Source organism: Lepidochelys kempii, chromosome 9 (assembly GCF_965140285.1).
Source record: "Lepidochelys kempii isolate rLepKem1 chromosome 9, rLepKem1.hap1, whole genome shotgun sequence".
Lineage (NCBI taxonomy): Eukaryota > Metazoa > Chordata > Testudines > Cheloniidae > Lepidochelys > Lepidochelys kempii.
The window spans coordinates 22650425-22674971 of NC_136388.1; the positions used below are offsets into that span (position 1 = coordinate 22650425).

General features: G+C 40.2%; 1 protein-coding gene across 4 annotated transcripts in view; it reads right to left on the reverse strand.

The window, feature by feature from the left end:
- SCHIP1 (schwannomin interacting protein 1) overlaps positions 1-24547 on the reverse strand; it is a 114815-nt gene that overhangs the window by 78347 nt on the left and 11921 nt on the right. The window contains exon 1 of one of the 4 annotated variants that reach the window (XM_073359541.2): positions 22969-23193. The exons of the other annotated variants lie outside the window; for them this stretch is intronic. Within the exon in view, the coding sequence (XP_073215642.1) occupies positions 22969-23007 (39 nt within the window). The 5' untranslated portion in view covers positions 23008-23193. Of the gene's footprint in view, positions 1-22968; positions 23194-24547 lie in introns of those variants that run through there. 4 annotated transcript variants of the gene reach the window in all.

Sequence of the window (24547 nt, forward strand, 5' to 3'; positions counted from 1 at the left end):
TTGCGGGCTGAAGGTGACGGCTAGTGGCGTTCTGTTATTTTCTTTGTTAGGCCTGTCCTGTAGTAGGTGACTTCTGGGAACTCTTCTGGCTCTATCAATCTGTTTCTTCACTTCCACAGGTGGGTACTGTAGTTGTAAGAATGCTTGATAGAGATCTTGTAGGTGTCTGTCTTTGTCTGAGGGGTTGGAGAAATGAGGTTGTATCGCAGAGCTTGGCTGTAGATGATGGATCGTGTGGTGTGGTCAGGGTGAAAGCTGGAGGCATGTAGGTAGGAATAGCGGTCAGTAGGTTTCTGGTATAGGGTGGTGTTTATGTGACCATCGTTTATTAGCACTGTAGTGTCCAGGAAGTGGATCGCTTGTGTGGACTGGTCCAGGCTGAGGTTGATGGTGGGATGGAAATTGTTGAAATCATGGTGGAATTCCTCAAGGGCTTCTTTTCTATGGGTCCAGATGATGAAGATGTCATCAATATAGCGCAAGTAGAGTAGGGGCGTTAGGGGACGAGAGCTGAGGAAGCGTTGTTCTAAGTCAGCCATAAAAATGTTGGCATACTGTGGGGCCATGCGGGTACCCATAGCAGTGCCGCTGATCTGAAGGTATACATTGTCCCCAAATGTAAAATAGTTATGGGTAAGGACAAAGTCACAAAGTTCAGCCACCAGGTTAGCCGTGACATTATCGGGGATAGTGTTCTTGACGGCTTGTAGTCTATCTTTGTGTGGAATGTTGATGTAGAGGGCTTCTATATCCATAGTGGCCAGGATGGTGTTATCAGGAAGATCACCGACGGATTGTAGTTTCCTCAGGAAGTCAGTGGTGTCTCGAAGATAGCTGGGAGTGCTGGTAGTGTAGGGCCTGAGGAGGAAGTCTACATAACCAGGCAATCCTGCTGTCAGGGTGCCAATGCCTGAGATGATGGGGCGCCCAGGATTTCCAGGTTTATGGATCTTGGGTAGTAGATAGAATATACCTGGGAGATATATATAGATATATATAGGCATCCGATGAAGTGAGCTGTAGCTCACGAAAGCTTATGCTCAAATAAATTGGTTAGTCTCTAAGGTGCCACAAGTACTCCTTTTCTTTTTGCGAATACAGACTAACACGGCTGTTACTCTGAAACCTGTCATTGTAAGGAGAGTGGTCACTTTAGATAAGCTATTACGAGCAGGAGAGTGGGTTTGGGGGAGGGGGGGTGAGAAAACCTGGATTTGTGCTGGAAATGGCCCAACTTGATTATCATACACATTGTAAGGAGAGTGATCACTTTAGATAAGCTATTACCAGCAGGAGAGTGGGGTGGGGGAAGGTATTTTTTCATGCTTTGTGTGTATAAAAAGATCTTCTGCACTTTCCACAGTATGCATCCGATTAAGTGAGCTGTAGCTCACAAAAGCTTATGCTCAAATAAATTGGTTAGTCTCTAAGGTGCCACAAGTACTCCTTTTCTTTATGCTAAGAGGTATCTTCTGTCAAAATGACTGCAACCCACTAAGGCTAGAACATAACAAAAATGAATGCTATGTTTGACATTTCAAACTCTTTTTGTATTTCAATATAAAGCCCACACAGAGTATAATGCTCAGATTTCATTAAAAATTTCAGTGCATTTTACAGTGGCAACAAAATGAGGATGATTAAACAGGATGATCAAGGCTTTAAACACACAAACATTCTTAAAAACCAATTCGGAGATCAAACACCACAAGGAAGGGCAACAAAAGCTAGGAAGTTCTACTGCAAATACAAATACTGGACTACAACATGGGGCGAAAAAAGCTGCTTTACAAACTGCATTGCAAAAACATTTCAATCCTGACAATATTTTTATTTCTGTAGCCTTGATTCCTTTAATTCAAGTGTCCCAGAATGTGAAATGTATTCACTAAAAAAAAATTTTCATCTCAGTGTGGAACATCAGCAGCTCCTCATTATGATTTCCACCCTTTTGGGCAACAGGTGATTTTCATGCTTATTCACCAAACCAGGTCAGAATGAGACATTTGTTTCCTGATCAGAACTATGGACTGAGCCCCACCCCTTCAGCTCAGGTCACCGGAAAGGTCCTTCCACAGCTGTTAGAAACACTCCACCAACTTATTATTAGCATCAAGACAACAACTTGGTATATAAGCTTAAGAAAATTGTGCGTCCAGGTCTCGTCTCCCTTTAAGGAAAATTTCGGTGTGTATTTTGGTCACTTACCAGTAAGACCACGAGCATGAACTGAATGAAAACAGATGTTATTAACACAATGAAAATTTTCAAAAAGAAAAGGAGTACTTGTGGCACCTTAGAGACTAACCAATTTATCTGAGCATGAGCTTTCGTGAGCTACAGCTCACATCCGATGAAGTGAGCTGTAGCTCACGAAAGCTCATGCTCAAATTAATTGGTTAGTCTCTAAGGTGCCACAAGTACTCCTTTTCTTTTTGCGAATACAGACTAACACAGCTGTTACTCTGAAACCAATGAAAATTTTCTTATCTGATAGAAAATTATCTGTTGCACAGCTTCTATCCTCATTCGTTACTAATGGAAAGTACTGAGCAGTGAATCACAGAAGTATGAGGGAAAGGATAAGCAGAGTTTTAATTATCATAGTAGAATAATAGGCGAGAATATAAGTTTCCCCCAAATCAAGCAAGAGCTTTGTAAACTGAGGAGTTATGTGGGAACCAACCTGGTAGCATCTTCCTACCAAAGGATGCCTCTGAGGAAGAATGGAAACTTACTCTGCAATTTTTCCCCTGATGAGGCTCATCCGCCCCTTCCCCCCAAGGCCCTAGGGACTTCTGAGAAGTTTCCCAGATGACTAGCATGCCAACTGGAGCAGGATTTTAACTTCTTGCCTGTAGCAACTTTTTGTGACCCTAAGGCCTTGGCATTTTCGATGGAATGAGATAAACTGGGTATAAATTCATATGTACCTCCTGTATTCTTGGGATATTATTATGAATTTGTATTACTGTACTGCCTGGGAGCTCTAGTCATAGATCAGGACCCCAGAGCGCTAGGAATGCCAGAACTCTCAAAGAATGCTGAGTCAGAACAAAATGATGGGAGAGCTACGCACAGGAATTGTAGAAAAAGGAACTTAACCTTGGACAGAAGTTTCTGGAGCTATAACAACCATCTTTTCCTCATGACCACAGGAGCATGATTCTTGGAGAGAGAGAGAGGAACAAATTCCCAAACCTGCCCTTTGGAGTTAATGGTGACTTGGAAGGCCAGCCACAGACTTGTATAATCTGAGCAGCTGTGGACACTCAAATAGTCTGATATGACTATCTATACAACGCTGGGTTGTACTCATATTTTTATGGTGCCTGATTGTAGGATTCCAACCAACACTCAGTAGCTGAGATCACCAGAACTCGGTGATTATAATATTTGTATTATGGTACCATCTAGATGTGAGGGCCCCATTGTACTGTGCACAGAACAAACAAAGAGGAAGTGCCTGCCTCAAAGAGTCTGTTTCCCTGGCACCAGAAACATAACTTGACCAAGTCAATGAAAGAAATTTCCTGGTTGAGTTCTGTCTAGATAGCAAAATACAAAAGGGGCTAATGGAGAGTCTCTGCTGAACTACACTTCTCTACACCAGCAATCCTAGCCACCGCCTATAACTGGCTACAGATGACCACTGCCAGAAAATGACTCATGCAATGAAGCTTTGGATCTTTACAAATCTTTACCATTTATAGCAAGGTAACATTATAGCCAGAACCAAGTCTATTTTATCCCTCAGTAAGCAATTCTCTGTAGTGGAAATCAAAGGCTCTTCTTCATTTTTAAACAACTGGTGGGTATGAATCCTTTTCCAGCAGCTGTTAAATTATGAATGGGCACTGATCAGTGTGTTGTCTGAATAGGGATAGGTGCATAACTTGCAAACTGAGCCTTGCTGTGACTAATGCCAGCTGTTTCTTAAGACTCTGGGTACAGAGGGTGGATCAGAAAGAAGAGTCTTGTACAGGAATTGAGCTCTCATACACAAACACTCATTTTATCTTTGTTATGCTGAGGATTTTGTTGGTTTGGAAAACATTTTATCTAGGTTTCATTGGAAGCTTCTGGTCCAGATTTCATCCTCTGCTAGGAGAGCAGCCATTTCTTTATTACTGTTGGTGTTAACAGTGACCAATGGATTGCTATGCTAGTTCTGATAATGAGGGTTCAGGCCTATCTGCTCTCTCAGCTACTAATTTCTCTTTACCCAAAAAGTTCCTCATCTGTAAATTTGGACGCACAACATATCCGTTTAGGATGATTTACTGCTATTCATGGGTATATTACAAATTCCTTGAAGCCAGCAAATTAGAAGCCAATGCTCTAGTAACAAATCACATCAAGGGTTTGACCAGGGCAGAACCCAAGATATATGGGATATGTACGGTTAAAATCAGAAAGGCTACAGCACAAAATTAATTACACCTACCACAGGACAGGAAAAGGCAATAAGAGGTTCTTTCAATACATTAGGAGCAAGAGAAAGATGAAATAAAGCATAGGTCCACTACTTAGCAGGGAAAGAGAGCTAACCACTGATGACATCAAGAAGGCTGAAGGATTTAATGCCTATTTTGCTTCAGTCTTCACTAAAAAAGATAATGGTGACCAACACAATTACTATAAACAACAACATGGAAGGAATGCAATCCAAAATAGGGAACGAACAGGCTAAAGAATATTTAGATAAGTTACATATATGCAAGTCAGCATGGCCTGATGAAATTCGTCTTAGGGATTTGAGCCACTAGCTGAAGCAATCTTGGAACTATTAGAAATTATCTTCAAGAGCTCAGGAGGACAGATGATGCCTCAGAGGACCGGAGAAGGGGAAACATACTACCTATCTTTAAAAATGGGGAACAAAGAGGATCTAGGGAATTATAGACCAGTCAGTCTGTGATACCTGGAAAGATATTGGGATAAATTATTAAACAATCAATTTGTAAGCACACAGAGGATAATATAAAGAATAGCCCATGTGGATTTGAGAAGAACAAATCAAGCCAAACCAACCTAATTTCCTTCTTTGTGAGGACTGCTGGCTTAGTGCATAAGGGGGAATCCATAGAGGGGATATATCTTGATTTTTAGTAAGGCTTTTGACACAGTCCCAAATGACATTCTCATAAGCCAACTAGGGAAATGTGGTCTAGATGAAATTATAAAGTGGTTATGCAACTGGTTAAAAGACCATACTCAAAGAGTAGTTATCAATGGTTCATTGTATAACTTGTGGGGGGGGGGTGAGAGATGTATTAGATAGGGTCCTGCAGGGGTCAGTTCTGGGGCTGACTAGTCAATGTGTTCATTAATGACTTAGATAATGGAGTGGAGAGTATGCTTATAAAATTTGGAGATGACATCAAGCTGGGAGAGGTTGCAAGCACTTTGGAGAACAGGATTGGATTCAAAATTACCTTGACAAAGTAGAAAACTGGTCTGAGTTCAACAAGATGAAATTCAATAAAGAAAAACGCAAAGTACTTCACTTAGCAACTAAAATATCAAATGCACAGCTACAAAATGGGAAATAACTGGGTAGGTCGTAGTACTGCTGAAAAAGGAACTGTGGGTTATAGTGGATCACAAATGGACTATGAGGCAACAACATGATGCAGTTGCAAAAAAGGCAAATATTCTGAGCTATATTAACAGGAATGTCATATGTAAGACACAAGAGGTAACTGTCCCCCTCTACTTGTCACTGGTGAGGTCTCAGTTGGAGTACTGTGCCTAATTCTGGGCACAACACTTTATGAAGGATATGGACAAACTGGAGAGTGTCCTGAGGAGAGTAACACAAATGATGAAAGATTTAGAAAATATGATCTTTGAGAAAAGATTAAAAACTGAGCATGTCTAGTCTTGAGAAAAGAAGACTGAGGGGAACGGGGGGAGAACCTGACAACCATCTTCAAAAACATTAAGGGCTGTTATAAAGAGGACTGAGGTCAATTATTCTCCATGTCCACTGAAGGTAGGACAAGTAGTAATGGATTAATATGCAGCAAGGGAGATTTAGGTTAGATATTAGGGAAAAAATTCTAACTATAAGGGTAGTTAAGCTCTGGAATCAGCTTCCAAAGGAGGCTGTAGAATCTCCATTATCACTGGAGGTTTTTAAAAACAGGTTGGACAAACACCTGTCAGGGATGGTCTAGGTTTACCTGGTTCTGCCTCAGCACAGGAGGCTGGACTTGATGACTTATCACGGTCCCTTCCAGACCTACATTTCTATGATATGTCTCACTCCAAGCAAGAATCAGCTACCTAGACAATAAGCCACTTGCTTAACACCAAGAAGGTCTTCCTTACTAACTACATGACAAATCTTTGGTCTGAACGGATCTAGCTGAGACTTTGCATCCTCACTCTTATGGTCTACGAAGAATCTTTTTGAAAGAAATTCCTTCTGAAGGTTTGTTTGTTTTTCACCAATACAGCTGCTGCTGCAGCAAACTTATATTTCCAAAACTTATATAAAAACAAAGATAGCTCATAACATCTTAGTTTAACACTTGGTTTTAAACAGAAGTCCTTATGTGGATGTTCTGATGTCCGTAAAGTAGATGCCTATAGGAAACTGTGCATCTAGTAATGCTTGTTAATATTGATGAGGTCCTTGCAAGCAACTGGCATCCTGTCCTAGAAAAATCCTGCAAGGTTTTTTTTTGTTTGTTTTAAAGTGATTCAGGTATGGTACTTCTGCTGACTGTTCACAGGGCTCAGGCAGCACACTATTTATCCTGGCTTGAAGAAGTCCTGCTTCTTTTCACTGGGAAGCTGAGGACACATATCCAGCATCTTGAGAAGGAACAGGACAGACTTTGGATCCCTTCAGGATTTCTTCCCCTTCCAGCCCAGATCTCTAGTGGGAAGTACTCTCTGAGTTGGCTGGATTATGTCCTCCTCATCCTTAGACTCTCTTCCAAAATGCTCAGAAGCTCCAGATTGGGGCTTTTCTGCATTGTATGTTGGTTCTAACTCTGAGCCCTGTACCGTGGCAAGGAAGAGGTGTGGGGGTGGCTGGGCTGGATGCGAACAAGCAGGGCACTCTCTGTAGAGCCTTGGAACCTCACATAGCACTACTTAGATTTAACGTGGTGTTTGCAGGACAGTTCTGCCACACCTGAGTGAGGGCAGAGAAGTCCTAGAAGGGAAGCACTGGGAGTGGTGGATTCAGATGGCTAAAGCCAACATAGTGCCAATACCAGATCTGGGAAAGGAGAAAGAAAGATTATATATTGCCACTGCATGAAATAAAAATTAAAGTTCTAAAATAAAATGACCAGAAGATAGAAAAATCTGGTGGCCTGATCTGAAGGGCAGGGCTTAGTCCTGAAGCCTCCAGCCACACCACTAAATTGCCTCTAAATTCCAGAGATGGGGAGCCTTATACCATTAGTGATTAATGAGGTCAACAGCAATGCAACAGAAAGAGCTGACTTAGTAACAAGTTTTTTCAAAGTACTGTTTTGTTTATTTCCGGTATAGGATTGTGCTGTAGAAAATTTTAGATCACACTGCAGTATCTTAGCAGATCATTAATTTAGCCAGAAACTGAGGATGACACTGGATTCAAGACTCTCAAAGAGGCCAGGATATTTCTCCACACCATACATTTTACTCTTTTCTCTCCATTTTTCTCTACTTCTGCATCTAAACGCATTAATCAGTAGTAATTTCTGCCAAGGCTAGTTGGGTTATTACCCTCAAATGTCTGAACACTCTAAAACAAATTAAAAGTGTCTTTGACTACCAGTCATCACCTCTGGGCTGGGGGTAGAGGGAGATCCTGTCCTCATTCAAGTCAATGGCAACTTTCATTGATCTGAATGAAGCCAGGATTTTGTCCCAGGTGCCTGGGATATTTCTATGGGGTTTGCTATTTTGCCTAGTCCAGTTCTTAAATCAAGGTAAAAATAGTTACCAAGAAGCCTCCTTTAAAAATACAGAATAATAAACAAAATATATTTATGGTCAATTTAAATACAATTCCATCCCTGCCCCCACCCCAGGAAAAATACTTATTATAGAAGCATTTGGTATTGAAACATTAGTTAAATATTTTTAAACATACCGTACATATGTATGTAGAACCACTACCACCACAGTAATATTGAGACATCAGTCTACTTTTCGAGTTTCTTATGGAAACTTCACAAAATAAATATAGCAATAGCACATTCCTGCATGTCAAACAGAATTGTAAACTTCAATGCAGTAAGTGCATGATTCCTTTAAGTGATATGAAAAATAAAAATATTTGTCATTTTAATCTCCTGACAAGAAACATTTTTCCAAAAGGTCTTAAAAACAGAAGGATTACCAGGTCCCTGATCTCTGCACTGCACCTACCACTGACTTACGATCATGGATGTTCCCCTGATTTTCTGCTCCCTTTCACTTCTACAGACGACCAAGAAGCTGGGAAAATTTCCTAAGACTTGGAGTAAAATCCTGTTTCCACTGAAGTCAATGGCAAAACTCCCTTTGACTTCAGTGGAGTCAAAATTTCTCTAAGCCGGCATAATTTCATTTTGCTTTATCGAGACTCACCCCTCTCCTCCTTTCTGCTTTTTGGCTAAAAGTGAGCAAGACTGACTTTCTGCTTAATTAACAGGTCTGTCATTTCCCCCACACACCTTATATTGGGTCTTCTGACCCCTACCCCAGTGAGGATCAAAACCCCGTTGTGCATACAACCATGTTGTTTTCTATGTCCACCAAAAGTAGGACAAGTAATAATCAGCATAATCTGCAGCAAGGGAGATTTAGGTTAGATATGAGGCAAAACTTTCTAAGTAAGGATAGTTAAGTACGGGAATAGGTTATCAAGGGACATTGTGGAAACCCCATCATTGGAGGTTTTTAAGAACAGCTTAGAAAAATAATTGTCAGGGACGGTCCAGGTATACTTAATCGAGCCTCAGCATGGAGGAAGAAGGGTGTAGGGGTGGATGGATTAGATGACCTCGAGGTCCTTTCCAGCCCTACATTTCTATGCTTCTGTGATTTTGAATTACAATATGGCCCATGCCCTGAAGACCATAAATAGACAAAATGAACATTATTCTATTAATATTAATTAATTCTATCTCCATCCTTCCCATATAGATGATTTAAGCAATCAGATTTTTTTAAAAGCTAAAAGGTGATCAGTGTATTAACCCCCTCCCCCACCCCTATATTATTTTCTTTTCATTTGCCAACAGAAACTAGAAAAAAATAGATTAAAAAAAACAGGTTTTTCTTACACATCATGAAGAGAGGGGGGAGGCAAAACTGTTTCCCCTCATTTGCAAGTCACTTTTAACAGAACTGTCTTTCCAACATTGAATGTGAAAAATAATGAGAGAAAAGAAAAGGGAAACTATCTTGTATAAGAACCTATGTTAGAACATTTGAATATTCATTTAATATTAGGGTCATATACAATAAAGAATTAAATAAAGTGGGTAAGTTTTTTGTTATTGATAAGAACAGTTTGATGTAAAATTACTACATGACAAGAAAACTATACAGTACAACTATATGCACTGTAGCAATGGCTACGTAAGAAACACAAATACGTTATGCTGATATTCCCCACGTCCCATTTTAATAAACTCAATATAATAGTTACATTAAATAAAAAAAGTTAAGATTAAATTTTTAACAACTTACTAAAAGCATTTCTATTCTCTGTGGACCATATGCACTACCACTGAAGCAAGCTTTTATATGCATAAAGAATTACACACTTCTCTATAGTTTTCTTTATTCACTATTGCTAATTACTAGTTAAAAGACATTTAGATCTCATCTCTGTACTTTCCATCCAGACATACTGACCCCCTTGAACTTTAGATGGTCTCTTTAGTTTATATGAATGAGCACGTCTTTAACTTTTAAAATACTTTGTTACAATATGTTCCTGTAATTTTTTCATTCAAAGGAGGATTTGCAAGTCATCCAACAAGAAGCCAAAAACAGGTGGTGTCAACCAGATTTACTACCTCCAAGACCCATCTGTCACACTCAAATGCCTCCATAATTTGGGAATAGTAAAAAACAAAAGATAGAGTGTTTGTCACTTTACACCATCAGAAAAGTAGGAAACTCTCAGAACAATAGGAATACTCTAGTATCTTCAAACCTGAGGTTCATTTCTAATATTTATAGGAAAATTATTTTCCCATCATGATCTAATATACTGAAATGGGAGTAGATCAAAGCGCACTACTAACTGTTAGTGCAGGGCAGCAGGGTTCAAATGGATAATTAGTGCACTGCAAACTAGTGCAGGATAGATTTTCACTCCAGATTGCTGTGGACTAACTAAAACAATGAGGAGTCCGGTGGCACCTTAAAGACTAACAGATTTATTTGGGCATAAGCTTTCATGGGTAAAAAACCCACTTCTTCAGCCCAGACCAACGTGCAACATCCAGAGTGCCTTTTCCTGCTACCCTGGATCAACCTCACAGAGGACTTGGAGCAAGATTTTTCCCCACAGGAGGTGTTGGCAAGGCTGACGAGGACCAAAAACACCTGCTGAAGAAGCGAGACCCCGGCTGTTTGGTGCTTGCCACCGTCTTCAACAAATGCAATTAGTTCCGCAGTGCTCGTCCACAAAAAAGGTGAACAAGATGACCCCGGCAACTGGAGGCCCATCTCCCTCTGCTCCACCATCTACAAGCTGTATGCCAGCTCCCTCACAGCAAGGATCACAGACTGGTCAGTGTGAGGGGACATCGTTAGCCCAGTGGAGAAGGGTTTCACGTCCTGCCTGGGATGTTACTGAAGAAGTGGGTTTTTTACCCACGAAAGCTTATGCCCAAATAAATGTTAGTTTTTAAGGTGCCGCTGGACTCCTCGTTGTTTCTGTGGATACAGACTAACACGGCTACCCCCCGATACTGTGGACCAACTGTTCGTGTAGACAAGCCCAAACACTAAATTATATGAAGATCAGGTTGGATAAAAAGCAATGTTTTTTTAAATAAAAAAAACGGGGTTTTTTATTTAAATTGGATTTTCTTGATAAAATGTTTTTTGAGGAAAAAACCTATCAAAAATAGCTTTAATTCAGATATATCTTTGAGCTACAATGTCTCATCATGGAATAGGGATTACAAATTCTAATTCTATAGTAAGAGACAATATATTCATGTCATGTTTAAGAAAAAGTTTTGTAAATGAGTTCCAATAGTTCATGGATTAGGGACCCAATCTTTTCGGGTTACAGCGGCTTCTGTATATATTAATCTTTCTCTCTACCCAATGGGGCTCAGTCTAGAAGATAGCATCAGAGATGCTTAATTTTGCAGTTCTCAAACTGTGGATTTGTGTCTCCAGAGATAACATGCTTGTTAACAGAAAAAATGTTTTAAAATAAATAAATATTGTATAGAGGTGAAAAATAACAGACCTCAACCCTATTGTCCCTCTGCAAATTTGTGTACACAGAGTCAATCCCTTACCTCTCTCTAAAAGTGCAAAGATTCAAAAAGTTCAATGAATAGAAAAGATTGTTGGGGGTGGAATAGATCTGGACAAGGAGAAGAAGTCTGGAGATAAATGTGAGAAGGGAGGGACAGGCAGTAGAAACAAAAGTGAAACTGAGCAGCATACTCCAGAAGTCTTGAGGTCTTTCTGAGTGTAGCCTTCATTGGTTTGAGATCTACCATACCATTCTCTCACTAGAAGGGAAAACCTATAATGGCAGCAGGCCATAAAAGAGACCCCGTTCGGGAATATTTTAATGAAGTTCCTCTACCTGTGGGTAAGACAGGCATGTGTGCAAAATGCAAAGAGCGCAACAAAGAAATACAAGACCTGGTTGCCCGAATGAAACAGCATCATGAGAAGTGTTCCTTCTCAGGAGGAAGCTGTGTTGAAGATGATGAATGGAATGTCTGAACATGCAGGATCTTCAGGTTGGTAAACTTTTTTATTTCATACTTCTTTCTTAAGGACTGCCTGTCTTCCTTCTGACCTACTCTTGAATTCTCATGTTTGAGCAAAAAATATAGTTATTACTCTATAGTACTACCATTTTAGATGCAGTTGTGATAAAAAATAAATAGCTGAAATAGGCAGATCTTCCTTTTCCAATTTCATCTTTAAAGTAGTACTGAGTGTCAGTGAATGCAATGAGTAACACTAAATGAGCAGTATGGTAATAATAATTAAATAACTGCATTGACTTATTTTGTTTAGGAGAATCCATCCTCAACATACAGGATTCTGAAGACTATCCACCTTCAAGATCACCATAATTTTCTATAGTTTTAGAGTTATCTGCCAATGATAGTGTTTCAGTCACATCATGTATGTCACATAGCCACAGTATATCACCTGTAGCAATAAGAAAAAAAGTCTCCACCATCCAGAAACAACCATAGATAAGTTTGTGATAAGAACCAGCAGATTACAAAAAGAGGTAATTGATGAAATAATTGCCAGGTTTCTTTATGCAACACACTCTCCTTTCTGTTTGATTGAGAACCCACACTTCATTAATATGGTTCAGTCATTAAGACCAGGATACAGTCTACCCAACTGAGCAGATGTTGCAGGCAAATTGCTGGATAAAGGGTATGAAAGAGAAATTGAGCAGTGTGCAAAAAGGTCTAGAGGGTAAATATGTTAACCTGAGTCTTGATGGGTGGAGCTATGTCCACAATGATCCTATTGCACGTGCTTGTGTGACAACAGAAGAAGGGAATGTCTTCCTTACAGAAACAATCGATACATCAGGAAAGACGCACACAGCAGAATACTTACAAGTAGCAGCAGTAAAAGCTATAATAAAGTGTTATTATAATGTTTTATAATGTTGCATATATATTGCATATATATTGTCATTGTATAATGACAATGTTGCAAATGTATCCAAGATGAGAAGAAATTATTTAGAAGAAAGTCCCAAGCTAATAACATACGGTTGCAATGCTCATTTGATGTACCTCCTAGCCAAAGACTTCAGTGTTCCAGAAATAAAGGTTAATGTAGTTGAAATTGCAAAATACTTCCGTAACAACCGCTTTGCAGCAGCTGCTCTAAAAAAAAGTGGGAGGAACCAAGCTAACTCTCCCACAAGATGTGCGATGGAACTCAGTAGTGGACTGTTTTGAGCATTATATCAAGAAGTGGCCTAATCTGATGACAGTTTGTGAACAAAATAGATGGCACTGTCACAGCCAAAGTTCTCAACATTGGGCTTAAGAGAAATGTTGAACACATGCTGAGTACCCTGAAGCCTATTTCTGTAGCCTTGAACAAAATGCAGGGAAATAGCTGTTTTATTGCTGACGCTGCTGAAATTTGGAAGGAACTGACTGACATCTTAAAAAGAGAAATATGCAATGACAGAGTTAAATTCCAAGCATTAAAAAAAAAAACAAATGGGACAAGCATGATCTCCAGCTCATTTTCTTACAAATATACTCAGTGCCTGGTACCAGGGTCAAACCTTAATTGCTGAAGAAGAGGAGTTGGCTATGACATGGACATCCAGCAATCATCCCTCCATAATGCCAACTATAATAAACTTCAGAGCTAAGGGTGAACCATTCAAGAAGTATATGTCTGTGGATGATGTTTTAAAGAAAGTCACACCAGTGAACTGGTGGAAGTCATTTAAGCACTGGATTCAGAGACTGTTGAAGTGATAATCTCACTTTTAACAGCAGTAGCTTCTTCTGCTGGCGTAGACAGAATATTTTCTTCCTTTGGATTAATTCATTCCAAATTGAGAAATTGTTTGAGACCTGAAAAAGCAGGAAAGCTTGTTTTTCTTTTCCAGATTATGAACAAACAGGAAAATGAAGGTGAAGATGATTGAGTTAACTGCAGAAGCCAATATTTTAAGTTTCTCATGTTGACCTGGCTGACAGTCGATTTTATTTTTGTTTGTTTTTTTAAAATATTTCATTAAACTATTCTAGTTAAAAACAATTTTAACAAAAACAAACCTGATTTAAAAAAAACTTGAATGTTTAACTAAATTCAAAAATTCATATGCTTGTTTTGTTAAAATATTATATATTTGCTGTTGAAGAAAAAAATCCAGAATACATAGCATTGTTTTAGTTAAATAAAACAATTTAAATGTCTGTCTGGTGATGTTCTCCTTCAAATAGAATGGAAAGAAAATCCTCCAAATATTAATGATTAACCTGTTGAATTGGGGATATTTATGAAGTCACTGGGAGGTGAAGCATCTGCTTCAATTACCTTTGGTAAATGAAATAACCAAACAATCATTCATTTTCTGATATAGCTGTAAAACTAATCTGAAAAATTTTCAAAATAAATCACTTAAAAATTTATAGTGTGTAACTTCTAAAAATGAAACCTACATCTATCTCGGAGTTATTAAGGTTATGTATTAAGATTGTATATGTATTAAGGTTTACAAGAATGCACTTTTATGTAGAAATCTATGATTAAATCCAGTCTTCCTGACTAGTGATTTAAATCAAATCCACCCTGATGAAGATCAACATTCAAAACATTTTAATGCCATTATTAGAATACTTTAGCCACACTTGGAAAGATACTACTGTATCATGTAGCTGGTGTCTACACTGCTGCTACATTTGTCTAGAACGACCTAATCATAAGCGTCGTCATGTATCCATCCTCAGTCTACAGGAACAAGTGTCAGGATATTCACGCAATCTGATCAGTATAAACAAACATTTATTTTATAAAAGAAAACAGCTATACTGAGCAACAAGCAGGAACTAGAAGAGTCAGATTTTCTTTCAACTATTTTTAAAAAGAGTAATTATTTTCATATACTGAACTGGGATTTCATAATGCAGGGGTGGCCAACCTGTGGCTCCTGAGCCACATGCGGCTCTTCAGAAGTTAATACGCGGCTCCTTGTCTAGGCACCGACTCCAGGGTTGGAGCTACAGGCGCCAACTTTCCAGTGTGCTGGGGGGTGCTCAACCCCGGCTCTGCCACAGGCCCTGCCCCCACTCCACGCCTTCCTGCCCCCTCCCCGAGCCTGCCGTGCCCTCACTCCTCCCCCTCCCCCCCAGAGCCTCCTGCATGCCACAAAACAGCTGATTGGGAGGTGCGGGGAGGGAGGGGGAGGCGCTGATTGGCAGGGTTGCCAGTCGGCACTGGGAGCTGATGGGGGCTGCTGATGTATTTCTGTAGCTCTTTGGCAATGTACATTGGTAAATTCTGGCTCCTTCTCAGGCTCAGGTTGGCCACCCCTGTCATAGTGGCATAAAATTGTGACTTTTCCCCTCGCTCATTCCAATAAAAATATCAGTTTTTCAGTAAAAACACATTTCTTATGAAAAAACTGTTCGTCATTACAAATGTAAAGAGTTTGAAATACTCACTCCACACTTTTATTAACAAGACGCTCTGAGGTGTTTGTAATTAAAAACTGAAATCTAAGTTATTTCAAATATTGCCCTACAAGCAACTTCCATTTAATTTAAATTTTGAATTGAAATATTTTTAAATCTCATGTTCTAATTTTTGCACGAGAATATTTTAATTTTGCAAGACAAGACCTAACATAGGCTTCAGAGGCCATACTTGTTAATCAGAAGGAAAATCCTTGTTTTGTTATTTAAATCCTTTACTTGGCAACAAAGTATCCTTTAGTCAAAATGAAAACAGGTTATTTTTATAGTGTTATGGGTGTGTATGGTTTGACTTCATTTTACTACTGCTCCTGGAAATTCTACCGCTAACACACATTTTTCCCCTCAACCAAAAAGATTATAGCTCTGCAGGGATTTATTTACATCCATCTTAACACACATCAGCTTTTATCACAGACTGGGCCTCCGATTGTCACCACTTCATTCTCCTTGATCAATATTTAATCACTACACAGTTATATAGAAGCGAATGAAAAATTTCATCTCAAGGTAACACAACTTTAATATGAAAAACCATTAATTTACATTTCTGTGGTGCAGTAACTGGTTTTTATTTTAAAATCACCAAATTAAAAATATAATACAGAAATTAAAATTACTCAGTATGTTTTTTTTAAAATACAGCAACTTGTATAGATGCCATAAGCATAAGACACTAAAGCTTAGTGAGTGTCTCCAAACATCTCGTTGAGTAGTCCCATTTATTTCAATGGGATTGCTCAGATAAGGGTCTGAAAACTCAAGGTGATATTTTGTACTTTAGAAACCTTATATATTCTTAAAGAGGGCTTAATCATCATATAGCAAAATGTTTGGCTCAAATTTGGGTCTCTGCTAGGTAGCCTGCACTGGATATGAAAGGGATAGTTTGTTTTTCCCTTCTATATTTTCCTTGTTTTTCCAGGGGAAAAAGAAAATTTCAAGTACTTTTCCCAAATAAGGACATTCAGAAGATACTTCAGGTGAGAAGTAAACATTTCCGTTTTTCTTCATTCTAGGATTTCACTGAGAAGTTAGATTTAAGACGGGGAAACAATACTACTGATGGAGCTCCTGACACAACTAGTGGTCTCTGCAATCTCAGCTGACAAACATTAAATGATTCCATTGTAACAAACTATTCCTCTAATGATGAGGTATTCTGACTGTCTGCTTACTTTTATCATTTTAACAAGGGCTGAAATGTACCACATGGGAAGTTCATTATTTTAGTAAACTGAAGGGGGAAAAAGTTATATTTTTATGCACGTACTTTCTCCCTCTCACATACACAGAAGACAATGGCTCAGGAGGAGAACAATTTAAAATGTGCAGCCCAGAGGAAACAAAATTTATTGCTTCTTGTGTTCTATCAAGAAAAAATTTATAAAACAAAAAACCCTTCTGTCGTGAATACCAGTGTTACACAAGTGTTCACGTCACTCATGTTAGCAATGGTGGGAATTTTTTGTAAAATCACCTTAGACATGACTGATAGACTAGCCAGTCTCCATGGGGCTTCCCTCAATGACAAAGTTTACACTAGAAAATTGTGTATCCCTTTTCCAGCAATGGTAGAGCTGTACTAGAGACAGCAATGACATAATCATTAGTGTTCACAGGGCTCAGGAGGAAAAATGAAAATAAGGCAAATGAGTAAAATATCTCTCATGGATAGCTGACATGCAGCACGTATCCCATCTCAGGAGAAACTCCAACTGATGCCATTACGGCCCACCCTTCGCAAATATACTACTCTTGGGGGAAATTCTGCACCAATGCACGTGCGAAGAATTCATGTCCCCCGCAGATTTTTTTTCTCTGCAGAATATAGATTCTGCTGGAGAGTCACCGAAGTCACATTTTTCACGCACGAGGGACTGCTGTGGTGCCAAGGAGAGGGTAGCCAGCCGGAGAGGCTGCATTCCTCACAGCAGGGCCAGGTGAGGAGACACCAGGTGGTCAGAGTGGGGCACATGAGAGGGATCACAGACTGAAGTTCAGAAGGACTACTGGGAGAGACAGACTGGGGTGCAGGCTCAGGAGCTAGTGCAGTGACAACATTGAGCCAGGGGCTGAATGGAAGGGAGGGTGCAGGGACACACGGGGATGGGGGCAGATATGCCTGACTGAATGGGAGAGGCTAGAGGTCACCCCGGATCTGCATGGGGGAGGCTCCCCAACTTCCTAACCATCTCTCCCTCCCCCTGAAAAAAACCGACTCTGATCCATACTTCTCCCACCCACACCTAACAACCCTCCAGGTTCACTCCCAGCTACTTCCCTCTCCCTCAGCTCCTCCATTACCCCTGACCCCCCCAAGCCTTTGCACTTCGGAGGAGTAAGGAAATATGTTTCTGTATTGTAGTTTAAATGAATTATGCAAAGTTCTGTATTAAATATGCCTAGTAAGGAATCTATTTGTGAAATACACATTTTGTGAATGTTTTTGGTCTTTATTGCTACAGCCATACTTGCTGACAGGTATTTTGAAATAAATTACCAAAATAATTGAAACTGACATGATTACATTGTGTTACTTTGACAAATAAAATATGCAGTATTTTAAAATATTGTGTGCAGAATTTTGTTGGTACAGACTTCCCCCAAGAGTAATATATGAAATAAAGTGTGGAACAGTATTGTGCTGCATTTGCCAATAAGAGCTTTCTTAGTGGATCTTATTAAGATTATTGCATTATTATGGGCCAATCAACATTGATACATTTATTCCAGATTTAGGCCCCTATTGCACTAGCTCTCAAATTTGCTGAGCCTGGAACCCTCCCACTCCTTTACCAATATTTCCCAAAATTTTAGGACCTCTTGATCAAATATTTTTATTAATTCTAATCAAGGTGGGGTTCTTTACTTGGTTCAGTCCTACAGACCTACAGCAGTCCTAATAACTGTAAGTAACATATTTACAGAGGAAGTTCTTAAAAGCAGCTAAAAGTACAGAATAAGGTGACTCACACCCAAGCTCATCTGAAAAGTATCCTTTCCTTGAGTAATAAGGTCCACTAATCCATTGTACTGCATACTTCATCTTGCTTGCAGAACCAGAGCTGTCAGTCACTGGCAATCCCAAAGAATTCCCTGCCCCATTAGAGTTAATTCCAGGTGCAAAAGCTTCCAGGATAATTCCATCCTTCTTTCCTAAATAAGAGATTGTGTTAACTGAACTTTGGGGGGGGGGGGGGGGGCGGGAGATAAACAATGTTTTCCTATTGCACAGCAAAGGGATAATTTTCCCTAACAAAATAAACCTGAATCTTTGGATGTCAAGATCCATCTCTGACTCTGAATTACCCCTTTGTTTCCAGGGTGGCTGGATCTGTGGACCTCATTATTTGAAGAAAGGAAGTTTTCAGGTAAGTTTCAATGCATTTTTCTATGTCTCATTATACTGAGGTCCACAGATTTGTTACACTGAGATTTTCACAGAAGTGTGCTTCCAGGGTGGGAAGTAGGATAATCCTTTAAATATGGATATCCAAAACAAGGTGAGTTATATATCCTCTGTGTTCCCCTTATTAGAATATGACAGCAGGAAGATGATTTCTGCAGAAAAATAGAATTGGCTGAAGACTGAAGACCAATTTGGTGAATTGATGGCCACATGGACCTCCTAACTTCTCTCAACGTAGCGTACCATAGCACTTGCCCAGTGCTTCTAAAGAAATCTGAGAGATGGAAGAGCATTTCTTGACTCCTGTGATAAAAAATTAAGTTTACTGGGCAATGAAAGCTGACAAGACACCTGTGAGGATGACTTGTGTGAATAAAAAGTATAATAGTGGGCCTCAGAGAAAGCTCTGAACTTCAAAATCTCACCTGATAGGAAATAGTGGCTATTGGGAAGACTACTTTAATGGACTGGAAGTATGACACTTTCAGAACTACTCCAATTGAACGCTTACAGGAAGATTCAGAATGAGGTTCCAAAGTTTTGTTCTGGGACTGAATCATGGGAGTTGCCATAAGGAAGCATTTAATATCAGAATTTGTAGACAATTTAAGTTTCCTGAATCGGCGGAGAACATGATAGTGCTGAGACAACCTTTTAGCCTGGACACTCCAATACACCCATAATTCAGTATTCTGGGAGAAACACAAGACTTGTAACATGGTAGATAAACCACAGACTTTGCATCAGCTGCTAGAACTAAGTTCTGTTAGTTGGCTTCTTTCTAGGGTCGACAAGAGTAGAAATCACCTAATCCAAGTTTTGAACTTGTCTGGGGTGCAGAATAAGTCTTTGCTACAGCAGAGCTCGTCCATGAGGTAAAGGCTTTGGGAGGTTGAATGTTAGGTTAATCAGTCTTGAGAACCATAGTCTCTTTAGCCAGAATAGTTTAAACATTATCATTGCTGCTCTCTCCTTCCTGTCTTTGTATAGTCCGGGGGAGCAGTGGAAAGTTCTCTCAGACACAGGATCCATACAGGCCATATGAGGCTGCATTTCCCCTGGAAGCCTCAGCCTGCAATATCAGTAGGAAAGCCTTTTAACTGGGAGGCCTATTAACTGGAGGGAGACAACTGGGCCTGAGAGCCCATACAGCTCTTTCTGCTGTTGGCTGTGTCCAAAGCCCACTTCCACCCCTCACTTCATGGCCTGAGGCAAAGCAGAGAGCGAGGAGGAAGCTGAGCTCTGTAATCAAGGGCATGCTGGGGGCTCTAAGGACTCGCTACTAAGCCTGCCGATTTGTCTGACTCTTGATCCACTGGGTTCTGAAACAAGTGGGGCAGTAGCACAAACTCCCAAGTACTGCTCTGGGGATCTGTGGGGTTTGCAGTGGCCTCAGCATTTTTACACCTTTTGCCAGCTTTTCCAATCCTACTTGCCTCCTTTTCTGCCCTTTCTGCATGGGAGGCAGACTGAGGCAACCCCACCCATGCAGGACTTCCAAGACATCTTGCCCATCACAGCCAGACTCTCCAGTCATTCCTGGTTCTTATCCTACCCAGTGGGGGGCAGTGGCACTGGAGCCGTTTTTGTAGTGGGGGTGCTGAGATGCATCCCTCTTGCCCCGGTCTGCACCCCTCACCACCCCCTTGAGCTGGCGTCGGGAGCAGGGCTGTGGATCTGGGAGGTGGGGACATGGACACGGGTAAGGCAGAGGAGGCTGGGGCCACAGCTAGGAGTGGGTGCGGAGCTCCGGGCATGGGGCTGGCAGCCGGGACCCCACATGCGGGGCCAGCAGCGGAACCCCCGGGTGCTGGTAGCGGAGCCACCAGTGCCCCAGCAGCTGGACAGGACCCTGAGCTGGCAGCCAGGACCCCGCATGCAGGGCCGGCAGCCGAGCAGGACCCGCAGCTGAGCAGGACCTGGGGCCAGTGGCCAAGTGGGACCCAGGGCTGCCAGTGGAGCCCCTGGGCAGCAGCGAGGCCAGGAGCTGGGACCTCTTGCAGCAGGGACACAGGGCTGGCAGCTGGGACACCGGGTGCAAAGCCTGGGGGTGCTGCAGCACTCCCCGAACCTCTACTTCCTACGCCTACAGAGGTGAGTGGGCTGATGGAGAGAAAACCGCCATTTGCCCACAGATGGCCAAGATTTCTAATAAGTAAGGGGCTGGAGCAGGAGACAGCCTTTTCCTTATGCTTTTGGCTTCTGTGGCCTACCTCTTTCCCTGAAGCCTGCATGGGCATTAGCTACAGCAGCATCTGAGAAGGGGAAGCGAAGTTGAGGGGCGAAACTCCCCAAAAGGCATATGCAGCCCTAGGACATGACTGGGATTTCCATCAGAAAAGCTCTGCAGCAGGAAGCCCTGGCTGAGCCACCCGATGCTAAGGAGGTGGTGAAAACTGGCTGGAACTTCAGGTGGCAAAGCATTCCCTTGCTGCCAGTGACCAGCAGATCTAGTCCCCAAGCAGGCAGAAATACGCATTGTAACAGCTCTGTGACCTTCATGTGATGAAGAATAAATGGTTTTGTTCCTTTGATGTCAAACACAAAAACTCTCAACAAAAATACTATTGTAATATTTTCTCGTAGTTAGAAGAAAGAGAAACTGAGAAATAAAGACATCTGTCCAACTCAGAAAACTAATACATAAATTTGATTTTTGACCTTGTTTCTAACCAAACCTTGAAAATAATCACTATACAAGCCTTGCTCTTTATTTTTTCTAACTAGCAGAAATAGATCACCAGAAGCATCAGTTACTGAATTTAAATCAGCTTTGTAGTAACAAGAGAAAAATAAAATCATTCTTTTTGCTTTGCTGTTGTCATTCTAATTGATACCTTATATGTTAGGCTTTTCAGAGTCTTACTAATACCATTTTAAAAAGAACCTGTCTATCTGAGGAACTGTCTACCTGCCCTAAATTCTGTTGCTGTGGCAGCAATGAGTGACTTGTTTCGGATTTGATGACTGTCCTGTTCTGGAGTGTTGAAGAAAGCAGGGTCTTCTCCACTTGCTTTCCTTCTGGATATATGCCAGACCAACTCTGTACCATCATTCTGGTTGAGGCTCTCGCTCTCTCTCTCTCTCTTTTTTTTTTTTTAAGTATTTGATGGGAGGCTGTTATTTCTTGTTTAATACAGTTGGAGGGAGATTATGAATTTATGTTTTGGCCCCGTTTAGTATCTTCTCTCTAATTGCACTCGGGCCAAATTCCTTTTTGTCTGCAATATTTATTGTATTATATACACGGAAGACTTTGGGCATGGAAAATCTTATATTTATTATTGACAATCTTTGTTAGCAGCAAACTCATTTGCCCTGGTCATGTGATTTTATCTGGTATGGACCGAGCCTGGAATTTGGAAAGTTCATTCCTCAATTCAGAAGATGTTTTATGCTACCTTGAATAAACAGACCTCTCTTTTTATACTTTTCAATACTATCCTTAGTTTACAAAATAGCTTTTATAAGATAACTATCTTAGATTCTATATTCTAATTTTCTATAATGCAAGGTGTTACATTTCCCATACTATTTTGCTGAAAGGCAGAAAGTTAATATTTCTTTTTCACACCAAATGTTTCCCTTCAACACTAAAAATAATGGTTATATGCAGCATGTGTCAGTTATGAGTATTAAAATCCCTAACTCTTTCATTTATTGTAGCTGACTTTGAAGTGCCAGATGCATAAATATTATCATCTCAAGTGTATATTTTTTCTTCCTACTGCTGTCCCAACAAAAGATACTTGCTTACATTTAAGTGAAAGTTGAAAGAAACATTGAGGTGTTCCCCCCCCCCCCAAGATACTAGACTATAAAACATCTTGGTTCCAAAAATTACAACAAAGAAAGTATACTTCTGAAGTAGGCTTTTCCCTGACACAAAATAGAGTCTGCTTTGGTGAAATGAACTGTTAGATTTGTTTTTAGAATACATTTTACTATTTTCTTTTTTAGAATACAAGATTTTAGTATGCTGCTAATTTCTATACCAAGTATAAATCCTTGAACTCAGTTACTTTCCTTCCAACTATTTCAACTATAAGAGTAGCAGTTTCCCTACCACAAACAAGCATATTAAAAAAGACATTTATTGTTAGCTAAACTCACAGTCTGCACAATCTCTACATACTGTACGAAATATTAACTTACCCAACGATTATGGAGCGCAGCCAACTTATTTGTATCCATAATATATGTGTTGAGTACTCATATACAGAACAGCCATTTATCAAAACTTTTTGCTATCCCACATACACTTTCATTAATGACAGCCTCTGTAATGGCAACAAAACTTTGAGCTGAACTGAGTAACTATAGTGATCTTCCCGAACTGCTGTCACAAAAAACATCCTTTGAATCTATGGAATTCGAAATGGTCTTCAAAAAACTTTACATCGCATATTAGAGTGTTTTCTTAGCTAAATGACAATGCACTTTCTGGTCAAATTATTAATACTTTGCCAGCCTCATCTAACCTTTGAGCTGGGTGGAAAGTGGCCAAGGTACACTGTCACTTTGCCACATTATGCTGCGAATGAATCAATGATGTATCAACCATTACATCACATCACATCAGTTATTACAACCAATTACATCTGTAAAATAAGCCATGCAAAGCAAGCAACCTATTGTTTGGTTAAAGACATAATATTTTTTCAGGCTAATGAAAATATTCATTTTTGCTGTCAACTAAGACAAAACAAATACTGACTGTGCTCTGTGAAGCTCTCTTGCCAAGATAATCATTTTCACAGCTCAAAACTGCTCATTAAATCAATTTTTGAAAAGTTAAATTATTAAATTAATTAATTAAATGAAATGAAATGATAGCTCCTATAAAAGTGATCAAATGAAGGGAGACAGTCATTCAATATTCATCCTGTTGTGCTCTTAAGTTTCAGGGGCAATATAGGTAGAAAGATGTTACAGCTCAGTATTTTAAATCAGATGCTCATTTTCAAAATGAACTTGTCTACTGGTAAAGGTGGAGGAAAGAACATGTTTGTGTTAAGTTTTCCTGGGCAAAAAACTGACAAGTGCACACTTTATAAGCATGGAAGAGTCCAGCATGTTGTTCCCATGCTTCCAAACTATTAAATGTTCCTCCCTCCAAGCAGTGAGCAAACAAAACATTAATAGCAGAACAACTCAAGCTCCCAGAGACCATAGAGACTTCTTGTTTAGAGTCAAAGATCTGTCACTGCACATGTACACAAATCAAGTGTTACTGTGTGCATAATGTGGACAACTTCCCCAGATTAAATTGACATTTTCCCCCCATTGCAGTAACACTGTGTTATGTAACTGAGCTAGGCGGACAAATAAAATTCCAACTTCCACTTTCTCTCCCCAGCAGAAAGGGCTGCTGGTCCACCCAGCACTTTCTGATAGCCTGACTGTAAAGTATGAAAAAAGAACAGGAGTACTTGTGGCACCTTAGAGACTAACAAATTTATTAGTTAGTCTCTAAGGTGCCACAAGTACTCCTGTTCTTTTTGCGGATACAGACTAACATGGCTGCTACTCTGAAAACTGTAAAGTATGAAGGCACCCTTGCTCATCCCTTTCACACATTCCAAGGCACCTACCTAATTATTCCCTTATTTCCTCCTGGCAATCTTGTATGTGTGCAGGTACTCCTCTGTGCACCCCCTATGCCTAAAGTCTCCTTTCAGAGCCAGTCTGCCTCTCCTTAAAACCCACTACTTCCCCAACTCAAAACTGGGTG